The 14,134-nt window shown below is 41.3% G+C and overlaps 2 protein-coding genes across 2 annotated transcripts; both read left to right on the top strand.

Annotated features, from left to right (window-relative positions):
- The first annotated feature begins 229 nt into the window (after nt 1–229).
- Nucleotides 230–4,538, top strand: LOC116410514 (protein monoglycylase TTLL8-like). The gene is made up of 6 exons (XM_031901356.1): nt 230–238; nt 1,153–1,234; nt 1,633–1,733; nt 3,507–3,600; nt 4,047–4,087; nt 4,395–4,538. Exons 1-6 carry the CDS (start codon nt 230–232, stop codon nt 4,536–4,538), a joined length of 471 nt encoding a protein of 156 aa, XP_031757216.1.
- Nucleotides 4,539–5,876: 1,338 nt separating this feature from the next.
- Nucleotides 5,877–8,920, top strand: LOC100489248 (tubulin monoglycylase TTLL3). Its single transcript, XM_018093253.2, has 5 exons — nt 5,877–6,051; nt 6,163–6,311; nt 6,422–6,665; nt 6,966–7,401; nt 7,617–8,920. Exons 1-5 carry the CDS (start codon nt 5,930–5,932, stop codon nt 8,331–8,333), a joined length of 1,668 nt encoding a protein of 555 aa, XP_017948742.2. The 5' UTR covers nt 5,877–5,929; the 3' UTR covers nt 8,334–8,920.
- Nucleotides 8,921–14,134: the final 5,214 nt, after the last annotated feature.

Here is a 14,134-nt window from a genome sequence, read left to right as displayed (position 1 = left end):
AAGCTTGTGAAACCGGGGAAAAATTGGTGAAACGCCGGAAATTTATCAAAATGCATTAAAGTTAACTACATTAGTCAATGGGTGTTTTTTTTCACATTTATTAAAAATGCTTTAATGTCAATGGGTGTTTTTGTGTGCATTTTTCTCAGAAGATTTAGTATACTGTTGAACCCAATAGTGATATCTTGTTTTTATCTTACAGGCCTTTAACATCAACTGAAGCACAAAGATGCTTCGGGTAAGTTGGGGGTGTTCATGGGGACAATATACTTGATTATACTATACTATACTATGATTATAAACAGGTTCGGACTGGGGGGGTGAAGGGCCCACTGGAGTAATTATACAAGGGTACTTGATCCCAACTAAGATATAATTACCCCTTATTGGGGGCAGAACAGCCCTATTGGGTTTATTTCATGGTTAAATTATTCCTTTTTCTCTGTAATAATAAAACAGTACCTGTACTTGATCCCAACTAAGATATAATTACCCCTTATTGGGGCAGAACAGCCCTATTGGGTTTATTTAATGGTTAAATGATTCCCTTTTCTCTGTAATAATAAAACAGTACCTGTACTTGATCCCAACTAAGATATAATTACCCCTTATTGGGGGCAGAACAGCCCTATTGGGTTTATTTAATGGTTAAATGATTCCCCTTTCTCTGTAATAATAAACAGTACCTGTACTTGATCCCAACTAAGATATAATTACCCCTTATTGGGGGCAGAACAGCCCTATTGGGTTTATTTAATGGTTAAATGATTCCCTTTTCTCTGTAATAATAAAACAGTACCTGTACTTGATCCCAACTAAGATATAATTACCCCTTATTGGGGGCAGAACAGCCCTATTGGGTTTATTTAATGGTTAAATGATTCCCCTTTCTCTGTAATAATAAAACAGTACCTGTACTTGATCCCAACTAAGATATAATTACCCCTTATTGGGGGCAGAACAGCCCTATTGGGTTTATTTAATGGTTAAATGATTCCCTTTTCTCTGTAATAATAAAACAGTACCTGTACTTGATCCCAACTAAGATATAATTACTCCTTATTGGAGGCAAAACAATGCTAGTGGCCCTATTACATGAAATAGGCACTAATTGTTCTAATGGTCTCATAACAGTTCATTTTTTTTCTACAGAAAAAACCTGAAACACAGCAAACCAAACCTTTAACTTTTACAAGAAAAACTTGTACCAAAAAAGAGAAGCCCAAACGCGATGGTAGGTAGCCATTTAACAAGTAGCCAAAGTCTGTGATTCCACTATATATTAATATATATTATTTGGGGGTATCCACCCAAATACAGATTTTTTATTAATGACGGAAAATAATGTCATTATTTTACATGTCAGCTATTAAATATATATATGGATTACTTTAAAAACGTGGTTTTGCAGTTATTTGTAAATGTAATTGCAATGAAAAGCAATTATGCATACTTCCTGAAATACCAATATTATTGGCAGGTTTAGTTCCATCTTGAACATAGCAAGGGGAACATAGTGAGCATAATACTGAATCTAATTGAATAAATAATATTATAGTAAAATGCCATCAATATATAGAAAAAAACAGGTTATGTTGGCAATAAGTAAAACGAAATCTATTTTGTTATTAGAATTTATTCATAACGCGTTTGTGAAGAATACCACCAGGAACACAAAAGAAGATCTCGATCTTCTGAAGAGCACAAGGACCTTGGTAGAGACAGCTATAAAGGTTAGTTACCTACCAGTACAAGAAATTACTGTTTTTTTTATTCCATTGCATATAAAAGTATAGGTGTAAGATAATTAGGGATGTCTAATCCCTTCTAGCTTGATTAGGGATACCCAATCCTCAGCCTTCTAGCTTGATTAGGGATACCCAATCCTCAGCCTTCTAGCTTGATTAGGGATGCCCAATCCTCAGCCTTCTAGCTTGGTTAGGCATGTCCAATCCTCAGCCTTCTAGCTTGGTTAGGCATGTCCAATCCTCAGCCTTCTAGCTTGATTAGGCATGTCCAATCCTCAGCCTTCTAGCTTGATTAGGCATGTCCAATCCTCAGCCTTCTAGCTTGGTTAGGCATGTCCAATCCTCAGCCTTCTAGCTTGATTAGGCATGTCCAATCCTCAGCCTTCTAGCTTGGTTAGGCATGTCCAATCCTCAGCCTTCTAGCTTGATTAGGCATGTCCAATCCTCAGCCTTCTAGCTTGATTAGGCATGTCCAATCCTCAGCCTTCTAGCTTGGTTAGGCATGTCCAATCCTCAGCCTTCTAGCTTGATTAGGCATGTCCAATCCTCAGCCTTCTAGCTTGATTAGACATGTCCAATCCTCAGCCTTCTAGCTTGATTAGGGATACCCAATCCTCAGCCTTCTAGCTTGATTAGGGATACCCAATCCTCAGCCTTCTAGCTTGGTTAGGCATGTCCAATCCTCAGCCTTCTAGCTTGATTAGGGATGCCCAATCCTCAGCCTTCTATCTTGATTAGGGATACCCAATCCTCAGCCTTCTAGCTTGGTTAGGCATGTCCAATCCTCAGCCTTCTAGCTTGATTAGGGATGCCCAATCCTCAGCCTTCTAGCTTGGTTAGGCATGTCCAATCCTCAGCCTTCTAGCTTGATTAGGGATGCCCAATCCTCAGCCTTCTAGCTTGGTTAGGCATGTCCAATCCTCAGCCTTCTAGCTTGATTAGGCATGTCCAATCCTCAGCCTTCTAGCTTGATTAGGCATGTCCAATCCTCAGCCTTCTAGCTTGATTAGGCATGTCCAATCCTCAGCCTTCTAGCTTGATTAGGGATACCCAATCCTCAGCCTTCTAGCTTGGTTAGGCATGTCCAATCCTCAGCCTTCTAGCTTGATTAGGGATGCCCAATCCTCAGCCTTCTATCTTGATTAGGGATACCCAATCCTCAGCCTTCTAGCTTGATTAGGGATGCCCAATCCTCAGCCTTCTAGCTTGATTAGGGATACCCAATCCTCAGCCTTCTAGCTTGATTAGGGATACCCAATCCTCAGCCTTCTAGCTTGATTAGGGATACCCAATCCTCAGCCTTCTATCTTGATTAGGGATACCCAATCCTCAGCCTTCTAGCTTGATTAGGGATACCCAATCCTCAGCCTTCTAGCTTGATTAGGGATACCCAATCCTCAGCCTTCTAGCTTGGTTAGGCATGTCCAATCCTCAGCCTTCTAGCTTGGTTAGGCATGTCCAATCCTCAGCCTTCTAGCTTGGTTAGGCACTTAATCATAGGCTAAAGAATTTTTGAAATCATACAGTATTTAAAGCTACAAGCACCATTCAGAGTACACAGTTAAGTGTCCAATCACAGGGTCCTGCTCATTTACCAATCAGAGCATATTTGCCCTATGTTTTATTGATTACAGTTCTCTATATTAAAGGTTTAGTGGAAACCATTAATCCTATGGTGGCTCATAACTGTTAGCCTTTTATATAACTAAGAAAAAAATGACAATATATATAATAATGTGTCTTTCTACAAACTCACAGAATAAGAAGATATTCACTATGCGTGGCTGTTACCCTGTTCTGCAAGACTTGTTGCTGAAAAGAGGATGGGTGGAAAAAATGCCCCTCAAAACTGGTAAGATCACACAAAGAACCTTTGTGTGTAACCTTTCCCCCAAGGGTCCCCCACCATGGTCCCCACACCCCCAAGCCCCTCCCCGAGCATGCATACTTAGGCGCTTTGGGAGGAGGGGACCTGCGGGCCCTAGAGCGCCCAGCAGGGATCTGTTCTGGGCCGGCGGGGCCCACAAGTCCGACCCTGGAGGGATAAACTGAAGAGTGGGTGGATGAGATATGGGATAAGAACTTATTTTGAGCCTTGGAAATGTTGAGTGAATGTTTGGACTTTATTGTCATAACCTGTTCATGAGCCAAGCTCCGTGGAGTTGTAGTTAAACAACCTGAGAGTATTAGGATGTTTTTCTCTGTTTATAAAAAGATATATACCATTCCTAAATTCCCAATTCCTATATGCTGAATTTTAGAGCATGATCATAAACATGTTTTGTTTTGGTTTATTAGGTGAAGATGCCAGAAAAGAAGAAGGAATAGAGCTTATCAAGGTAAATAAAACCTTTAATCTGTAAATATAAAATGAACTTGCTCTCTCTCATAAACAGCCACATGGTTGGTAAACCTATATGTGAAGTTTGTTTTGTGCTGCTATATGAGTACATAGAGTATAGGGGTTGGCTTCTTAAATTCGCTTAAGGCAGTGATGGGGGGGGGACAGTCATGAGACTTGGGAGAAATGCCTATTTACCCTTCATGACACCCCTGGAAATCCAGATTAAAGATCAAATAGCATGAGATGTTGGGTGAACACTTATTTTATCATTATTAATAATCAACCTTTTTTCCATTTTGTAGGCAAAGCTTCTCTGCAATGAAGAACCCAGCTTCTTCTGGGTTGCAAGATCTGACATGATGGACTATTCCTTACTCAAAAAGGATCAACTAATAAACCAATTTCGCAATTCCAAGTGCTTTACAACCAAGGTAAATACCCTTTAACGGCTTTACTTACCTAAATCATTCTTATGAATACAAAGTAGTACAGTTCTATAGGGGTCTCTTATATACCTTGGCACCTTGATTGATAATTCTCCTTTCTTTGGGTCCCCTTGGTATATCTTTGGTATATAACAGCTTACCACAACGCTATAATATTCATATATGCCTTATAGCTAAGAGCTGGGGATAATTATTTGATCGTTTAATGAAATGCTGTTCAGTGACCCATGTACATACTTTTCTTTAAATCTTAGTTCATACTATATCATCTCATTTTTGTATCTTTCTTCTAGGTGGGGTTGTCTGACCTTGTAGGCGAAATGCATTGGTTTTCAGATGTTAATCCACACTCCTTTATCCCACGTTGCTACAAACTGGGAAAGGAAAGTGAGAAAGAGGAATTTATCGGTAAGTGCACATGTCCTCGGTTATCCGCCCTATAATATGGGGAAGGAAGACCAATCTTGTTGTTTCTAAGCGATAGGTATTTCGCTGATTTATTAAAGCACTGTATGAATAATGGCCCATTATTTTGCTTAATGTACAGTTTATCTAACCTCACTTTATATATATATTCTAATGATGTCTTCCTTTTTTCCTTTAGATGACTTTTTGCAAACAGCTGCCCGTGGAATTTTGAAATGGGTTTCAGATACACACGCTCCAATATATGTGTTTGAAAAAAGCAGATTCCCACAGAAACAGTGGTTGGCAAAAACTGGTAAGTAAAAAAAAATCAGTTCTTCTACCATGAGTGTCCTGGAATATTACAGCTTCTTCATTGGTCAAGATATTGTCCATAACTTTATTTGCTGGAATTTGTGTAATTTTTAAAAAATTCAAAGTCAATGATCTATATCAAAGGTGCCCATTTTTACATTTCTGATTTGGAGACAAGTTTTGGAAGCCCAGAGACACAGTATAACTCCAAGCAGAGCCTCCTGCAGGCCAGCAGTCCCCATGGGGCTGCCAAATAGTCAATCACAGCCCTTATTTGGCATCCCCAAAGAACGTTTTTCATGCTTCTGTGGCTCCCCAACACTTTTTACATCTGAGTGGCTCATGAGTAAAAAAGGTTGGGGATCCCTGATCCATATTATACTGTGGCTCCACAACATTTAGCATCCAAATCGAAAAAAAGACATCATAAGTGCCCCATATAGGTGTTATGAACAATAACTACCAGCTAAGAGATTCACAAATCCCTATTTAGACATTCTGAAGAAAGAAATGTTGTTTTTTTAAAGGGGATACTCTTTGTTGTTAACTGTGTTTATTCCATGTTCTATTTCATGCATTTTATTGATCCTTTTCCTGTATTTTTTTTTTTACCAAAAGCTAAAAGGTCGACTCGCGGAGGACGTGTGCGATTAGACGTCCTCTCCACAGCTATGGAAATATGTGAGACGTACCTTAACAATAAGGAGCACAATGACATAGACCAGAAAGTGTCTAAACTTAAATCACCTGAACTCTGGAAAGAATTCTTACATAGCTATTACCGGGTCATCCAGTAAGTAATGTCATGTTATTATACATAGTACAAAACCTAAAATCAGTGTGTTGGGGAGGGGGAAGGGATAATTGCAACACAACCTGACCCCTATCTGTGTCTTTTTTGCAGTGACGGCGCATCTATAGACCATGCTCACCTCTATGCAGAGCAGTGCCGTTATCTCTTAAATAAGCTAGAAGCAGTGTTCCCACAGTTAGATATTGAAGGTGGAAGGAACATCTGGATTGTAAAACCCGGAGCTAGATCCCAAGGAAAAGGTGAGAGACCTTTTGTAAATTTTTTATTAGAAAATATATAATTGGTAATAATATGTCTAATAATAATAATATGAAATTGTTCTGCTGTTAACTGTACATTCTTTTTTTAGGGATTACGTGCAAGGATAATTTGGAACGCATACTATCAGTTGTGGATTTTGATCCAGTGATGGTAGATGATGAATTATGTGTAGTGCAGAAATACATTGAGCGGCCACTCCTAATCCATGGAACCAAATTTGATGTGCGTCAGTGGTTCATGGTAACGGATTGGAACCCTTTGACTGTATGGTTCTACAAGAGGTGTTATCTCCGCTTCTCATCTCAGTGTTTCTCTTTGGAGACTCTACACAGGTAAAATAATATATATATATATATATATGTGGGACCTTCTATTAACACTAGATATAAAAGCATATTTAGTAAGCAATGCCCTGTCTTAGATCATTTCCTGCAGTTGATATGGGCATTATATAATATAATCCAAGTAAACCCAGCACACACAACCCACACCTACCAATCTATACACTCACATACATAAACTATATAACTCACATACATAAACTATATAAGATATAAGTTATAAGATGGTTTTTCTCGTTGTTGAGCTACAAGCACACAAACCGTGATGCATTATTGTTTTTGTCTTTGCAGCTCTGTACATCTATGCAACAATGCCGTACAGAAGCATTATAAGAATTCCCCAAAACGTCACCCAGATCTTCCTGCTGAGAACATGTGGTTCGACCACCAGTTCAAGGATTATCTGCAGCAGATAGGAGCAACCAATGCTTGGGATGACATAATCTTGCCAGGAATGAAAGAAATTATCATCCAAACAATGAAGAGTGCACAGGATAAAGTCGAGCACAGGAAAAATACTTTCCATCTATACGGTGCAGACTTTATGTTTGGCGAGAATTTCCAGCCATGGCTGATAGAAATCAATGCCAGCCCTGCACTCTCAAAAGCTACATCAGTAAGCAGCAGGCTCAGTGCACAGGTCCAAGAAGACATCCTACGTGTCATTCTTGACCGAAAACAAGACAGCGAGTGTTATGTGGGAGACTTTGAGCTCCTATATCAACAGGTATGTATATATCAATCAATTAAATTTATTTGAAATAACTGGGAAAGTAAATGCATAGTTACATTCAAGGGAGTAAACTGGGTCTGAAAACCTTTTAATGATTAGCAGCCATTATTTAAATATTGTTTTGAAAAGGTTACACATATCATAGGGTTAAAACTACCATTGCATTAATGCACTTCTGTTCTAACAATTTGTAACACATTACATTTTAGCCTGTCATCAAAACAATTCAAGCTCAAAGACCAGACCTGCTAGTGAAAGGAACGGCTATTAGAAAACCACATCTCTTAGAAAAGCGTTATGCTGCTAGGGACACCCAGCCTGACATCCAGAAAGCTAGTGTCAAACCTAGCATTAAAGTGCAAGTTGAAAGCCTAGAAGGAGCCAAGCAGTGCACCAAACAGATACCAGAAACAATCCAAAAGGCAAAGGACCCTGTGGTGCCAAAGAAAGATCTAAAGCTCCTTAATGTGAATTTTGATCAAGCAAAGATAGTGAGAAAAGAGAAAGTAAGAGATCATAGCAAAGAAAGAGACAACCAAAGATTCACCAAACTTGCAACAGAAAAGCCTCTAAAAGTGAAGGAATCTGTGTTACATAAGGAAAGAGACTTTATAGATCTAAAGCTTCCTAAACTAGAACCTGTCCAAGCAAAGCCAAAGAGGAAAGAGACTAAACAACTACGAGACCGAAGCAATGAAAGAGCGAATGAGAGCCTGTATAGGCTCTCCAACACCAAACCTGTATTAGAAAAGCCTTTTAAGGTAAATGATACAGTCAAAAAACTTGATGACAAAGAAAAGCTTAAACAACATCCATGTATATTCTGCAAAGGGCAAATATGTACTTGCCCCAAGCCTAAGAAACCAGCTTTTGTGAGTACTGGTTTTCCCTCAGATATTTTAAAGAGACCAAAAGTGAATAAGTAATGAGAATAACAGTGAGAAAATGAAGAGAAGAAAGAAGAAGAGACAACATAAATGGTACTCAGAATAGTGCAAGGAATAACGCCTGATCATAACCGTTTCATGCCTGTTCTATCTCAGGATAGATGATCATGGCTGCATGTTAAGACTGTTTTGACATGAAAATATTCCCCACATTTTATCGTTCTTTGAATCTCTGTGCCGCATGGGAGGGTGGGTTGGATGAGGAAGGACAGTTGCCCTTCCTCACGTGAGCGGAACAGGGAGTGGGGACTACCTCTGAGTACCTTTGTCATTAGTGATATACACAGATGGACTAAAAATACAGAAAAATATGCAGAGGAGAGAATAATGACCAAACAGAATCACTAGTAACTACAGTAATGGATCAGAAGATAAGAAAAGATTTTGATGGATCCCCATCATATAAAACGCTAAAAAAAATCTAGAATTTTTCTAGCTTCAGGAGTCGGCGTATCAGTTGGAGGGAACCATCCATAAGGAAGTGTCAGTCAGATGACTGGAAGTTAACTTCCCAGATAACCACTTGCTACTTCTTGTATAAATAAAATATCACATTTTTCTGTTTATTTATTTGTTTAATGAGTTATTTTTTCTTGCATTTAGGATTGTTAGGACAATAAGCCTTTTTTATGCATTGGGAAGGGGCAATTCCTGAGGAGTTAAGTCAGTTAGAAAGATTGCTTTAGAGCAGGGGTCCCCGAACATTTTGGTATATTTTGGTAGGCCCATGGGGACTGCTGGCCTGCAGGAGACTCTGCTTGGAGTAAAACTGTGTCTCTGGGCTGCCAAAACTTGTCTCCAAGCCAGAAATGTAATAATGGCACTAGACACTGGTTGGGGATCACTGCTAGAGTTTTGTTTTTCCTTTCTTTAGTGAAATGTTATTGATTTCAGGTACTGCTGGGCAGTCTATGGTATATCAGATTTTAACCAGAACCATTTTCAACCATTTTAAAGCCTTAAGGCAGTGATCCCCAACCAGTGGCCAGTGGCACCAACCCCTTGGACGTTGCCCCTAAACCAGGTAGTTATTTTTGAATTCCTGACTTGGGGGCAAGTTTTGGTTGAATACAAACAAGATTTACTACCAAATAAAGCCCCCTGTAAGCTGATAGTGTGCATAGAGGCTGCCTAATAGCCAATCAAAGCCCTTATTTGGCTCCTCCATGAACTTTTATGGTGCGTGTGTTGCTCTCCAAGTTTTTTTACATTTGACTGTGGCTCATGAGTAAGAAAGGTTGGGGATCCCTGCCTTAAGGTATCCAAACTAAGGAAAGACACCTTAACCCATAAAATCCCAGGCCCCAAGCATTCTGGATAACAGATCCTACACCTGTATAGGTATTTATACTATTAAAGAAGAAAGAAACAGTAGCGTAACTATAGAGGAACCAGACCCAGCAGTGGCGGGGCCCGGACCATGGGGTTCGCTTCCTCTATAGCCACTTTTGTCCCAGGAAAGTATGTGCGCTATCACCACTTGTGAGCAGGCAGAGGAGGGGGCGGTGGGAAGGCAGTTGTGCACTCCTGGCCTTTATAAAGATATTCATGAGAGGGGAGCCTGTGCATTCTTGTTACGCCACTGGAAGGAAAGGTTCAATCACTGGGGGGTGCCAAATGTTAGGCACCCCTCCAGTGCCATTTCTAGCTCTAACATCGTTAGTGTGGAGAGCTTGATTGTGCTCCCTGCACTAGAAAAATTGAATTTCTGGTTTAAAAATGGAGCAATTAACACTTGGTCCCCTTTGTCACTCTCTTCCAAGTGCTGCATAACCCCCCCATTGCACCCTCTAACTGTGCCCAGCATCACCACAGGGGTTAGGGTGGGCACATTGCTAGTGCAAAGTGCACAATAGCGCTCTTTGCACTAGAGGAGCCAAAATTCCAATTTAAAAAAACAGAATTTCAGCTCTTTAAGTTACCAGTAGTGACCATGGCTGCTTAAAACACATGCCTCTGCTGTGTTAGCAGAGTTCCTAATAGCCCAGGCAAAGATCATTGCATTTTAAAACATGGGGCCAGGAAATCTACATTTGTGTGCGGTCTTGACCATGATATAAAAAGCATATGCCGCTATGCCAGGGCAAGATTGGCACACAGGTATGAAGCATTTTTAAATTATATGAAAAAATCAGAGACATAGGTAGGTACTGGTGAGCCACCCAGGCACCCATACCCCTCTGTTTATCGACTAAAAAAACAAGAGGAACCCTATAGTTTCTTTAAATGATATTTAAATAAAAGAGAAACTAGATCATTAGATAGGTTAGTTGAGTGCAGGGCCAGACTGGCCCAGCGGGGAACTGGGAAAAAACTCGATGGGCCAACCCAGTTCCCCCCCACTGGTAACAGTGGGTGCCGGCACCCTCTGCCCCTCCATTGCAAGGAGGAGGTGCTGTATGTGGTGGGGGTTTGGCATCTGGTCGAGGAGCTTGTGACTGGTGTGGGGGGCTCCCAGCAGCTCCGGTGGGCATCAGTGTCAGACTGGGACACCAAGTTCCCAACAGAGAACCTGATATCAAGAGTTTTTTGGGTGGAGAAAAGATGATGTTTTTTTGGGGGGGGGGCGTGACATTAGCAGCAGGGTTCTGACTATGTTTTTATAATTCTAGGCACTAGACTAGACCAAGGTGCAACTAAATAGGGCATTCCCTGTGTTAAAAAAATAACTTTTACTGATTACTGTATCAAACACTTAACAACTTTGATGAACACTGTTTAGTATCAGGGATCAAGTCTATACAGCCAAATCATTAAAGCTAATACCAATATAACATCAGAAGTTTAGCCTGTGTAGGGACCCATAGGGTTCATATGCCCCTATGGCTTTAAACCCTACCATCTCCTTCTTTATGCTGTTACTGGGCAAAGACTCATGTATCTAGTTTACAAATTGCATTATGTGCCTATTGGTTCTTAGTTTGACCACACCCTAGAGTCACCATCCAAACTCTAGCAAAGTCAGGGAACAGGGACCCCACGAATAAGGAATAGATGGAGAGAAGCACTCAGTAGAGCCCTTTCTAGGAAAGTGAGGCAGATAGGAAAGGGAGTAAGAGCAGTTTCTGGCTCCAACCAGGACAAGTAGCTGGAAGTACTCTTCCTTACAGGCATTGTTGCCTTAGTATAGGCACATGGTTAAGACATAGGAATCAGGCTAGTACCTAACCCCTCATCCATAGTCGGCTGTCGGGATCCTAATACAGCTAAGGTATTCATCCTGAGGTGTCTCTCCAGACTGCCCTCCATAATGGTGCTGTGCTGACAGGTGTCTTTACCCTGCTCATTAGAGGCGGGATAAACTGGTGGGTATCCACTCTTGCTGTCCTCAGGATGTGAGTATAATCTATAACCCTGTGAGCTATTTGTGTGGGACGATAACCCAAGTTACAGTTTGTTTCATCAGCAAGAACCTTCTGGCATCCATTATTTTCCATTTACTTTGCACACAGCATCAGTGAATTGAAAGCCCATCTGATGTGTAGAGTCCTATGTACCCCATGCTCTAAAGCCATTCTAGCTAGCGCTGTCTGTTTTTACAGCCAAATAGGGGTTACACTACTACACTACTACTACTCATGCCTGAACAAAGGCTTCATATTCCTTTAATACAGAGTTAATTGACGTATGTCCCTTGAGAGCGTCTACTTCGCCGGACTAATACATTAACAAGCTCCCCATGCTTCCCCTAACCTTCCTAGGTGGACATTAATTTAAAAGAAATCATTACACAGCGATGCGCGTTTCGCTTATGCTTCATCCAAGTTTAAGGCAGGGTTATGATGCAGCGGTCAGGGCTGTTTTTATAAAGGGGCAAGAGGGGTATTTGCCCAGAGCACACTTTAGATGGCTCTCTATGTCCATACATTTAGGAAGGATATTTTATCATTTAATGAGAATGGACTGCAGACAGGTATTCATCGGTGAGTAACAGGAGTCACGGCCTATTTCCACCCTGTTCCACCCAAAGTTTTGCAGAGCAGGAGAAGAGCAATGTGTGTGTATGTAAAGCAAAAGGATGTCCGATTGAGTCCTGTGCCTCTTATATATGGGAGAGCAGGTACACTATAAATTGGCGAGCATCCACCCACACTCAGGACAGACTGGGATGTAGTAACCCTCCAGAGCGGTCGGCTTTACTGACGGGTAACCTGGGAGAGCATACTCACACTGTAGAGTGAGGGGAAACAGGGGGGAGGGAGTCAAGAATCAAGTAACTCCCAGGAAAATAGGGGGAGTTGACAGGTCTGTCCCTTCACAATCCCACACAGAGGAAGGTTTATAGGTTTATTTGCAGGACACTGCACCTTTACATAACGTGCATACGTACAGTGTGCCAGCCAGGACCAACTTCACATAATAATACAGAATATTTGGTCTCTGAGCTGCTGGCTGGATCCCTACCTATGTGGCAGTTTCTTCAGAGTCCTGAGGGGGAATTTCTTTGGCTTTCCGTGCCCTGAAAAGAACACACTTTGTTTTTCTAACAAGGACTCCCCTTCCCCACCCTATACAGAGTGCGCTTTTCTGCCACTGGGTTTTCCTGCTGACTTTTCACACACAGTAATACCTTACAGCACCCTGCTGCTTCTCTCCCAGCACTTCCTGTGCAGGCCTTGCTTCCTGTCAGCTCACAGAGGTGGGGACTCCTCCCACTCCCTGCATGGAGAATGTCTGTGTGTCTTTCTTACACTATTGTCTCTCTATATTACCTCAAAACAGAGGGAGAGAGACAGGTAATCACAGCCTCCCTACACTAATGTGCAAAAATAAAAAACTGTATTAAGTTTAACTTATTGCGTGCATATTGTGTGCATATTGTGTGGGTGTGCAGACCTGTCAACCTCCCCCATTTATCCATGAGTTACACAAATCTTGACTCCAGGGTTGGACTGGGGGAGCCGCCCCACACCCCCCAAGGTGCCCCCATTGGCCGCACCTCCCACATGGCCCCCAGTGCCCGCCCAACATCCTCCCTCCCCTTCCTCTGCTGTTCGATGTCCCTTTAACGTTTGATCAGAATTATTATTTCAGCTAATAAAATGTAATTAGGACTTTCACCTATAATTAAAAAAACCCTCCAGTATGAAATGTAATTAGGTCCAAATACCCAGCGGCGATTCTGGTACTGCTGCTGCTGCCCCCTCACTCTCGCTATGTGCTTACAAACATTAGATTGGAACTTGGGTTACCACCTCTCCTGCCCGGTAACTCCAGGCAGGGAGACGGGGCTTGACATCAGAGGGGCAGGTCACGCTGTCACAGGGGTGGGGCTATGATGCAGCAATGGGCAGGTGGAGGGAGGCAACCAATAAACTTTGCCAAGGGTACACCAAGGTTTAAAGGGGTTGTTCACCTTTTGTAACTTCACAGTTACCTGGTTGCTAGGGTGCAATTTAACCTAGCAACCAGGCAGTGGTTTGAAAGAGAGACAGGAATATTGATAGAGGAAGGCCTATATAGAAATATAAGTAATAAAAAGTAACAATACAGCACTGCGGAATATGTTGGCGCTTTATAAATAAATGTTAATAATAATAATAATAATAACAGTAAAATTGTAGCCTCACAGAGCAATTGTGTTTTTGGCTCAGGGGTCAGGGACCATGGTTTGAAAGCTGCAAAGAGCCAGAAGAGGAAGGCAAATAATTCAAAAACTATAAAACATAAAAAATTAAGACCAAATGAAAAGTTGCTAAAAATAGGCTATTTAAATGTACATACTAAAAGTTAACCTGAAGGTGAACCACCCTTTAAAAGCAGCCCTGGCAGCAGTCCAT

This window comes from Xenopus tropicalis, chromosome 4 (genome assembly GCF_000004195.4).
Source record: "Xenopus tropicalis strain Nigerian chromosome 4, UCB_Xtro_10.0, whole genome shotgun sequence".
In the NCBI taxonomy this organism is placed as follows: Eukaryota; Metazoa; Chordata; class Amphibia; order Anura; family Pipidae; genus Xenopus; species Xenopus tropicalis.
The sequence above is the reverse complement of the archived record's forward strand: the minus strand, read 5'-3'. Positions and strand labels throughout refer to the sequence as shown.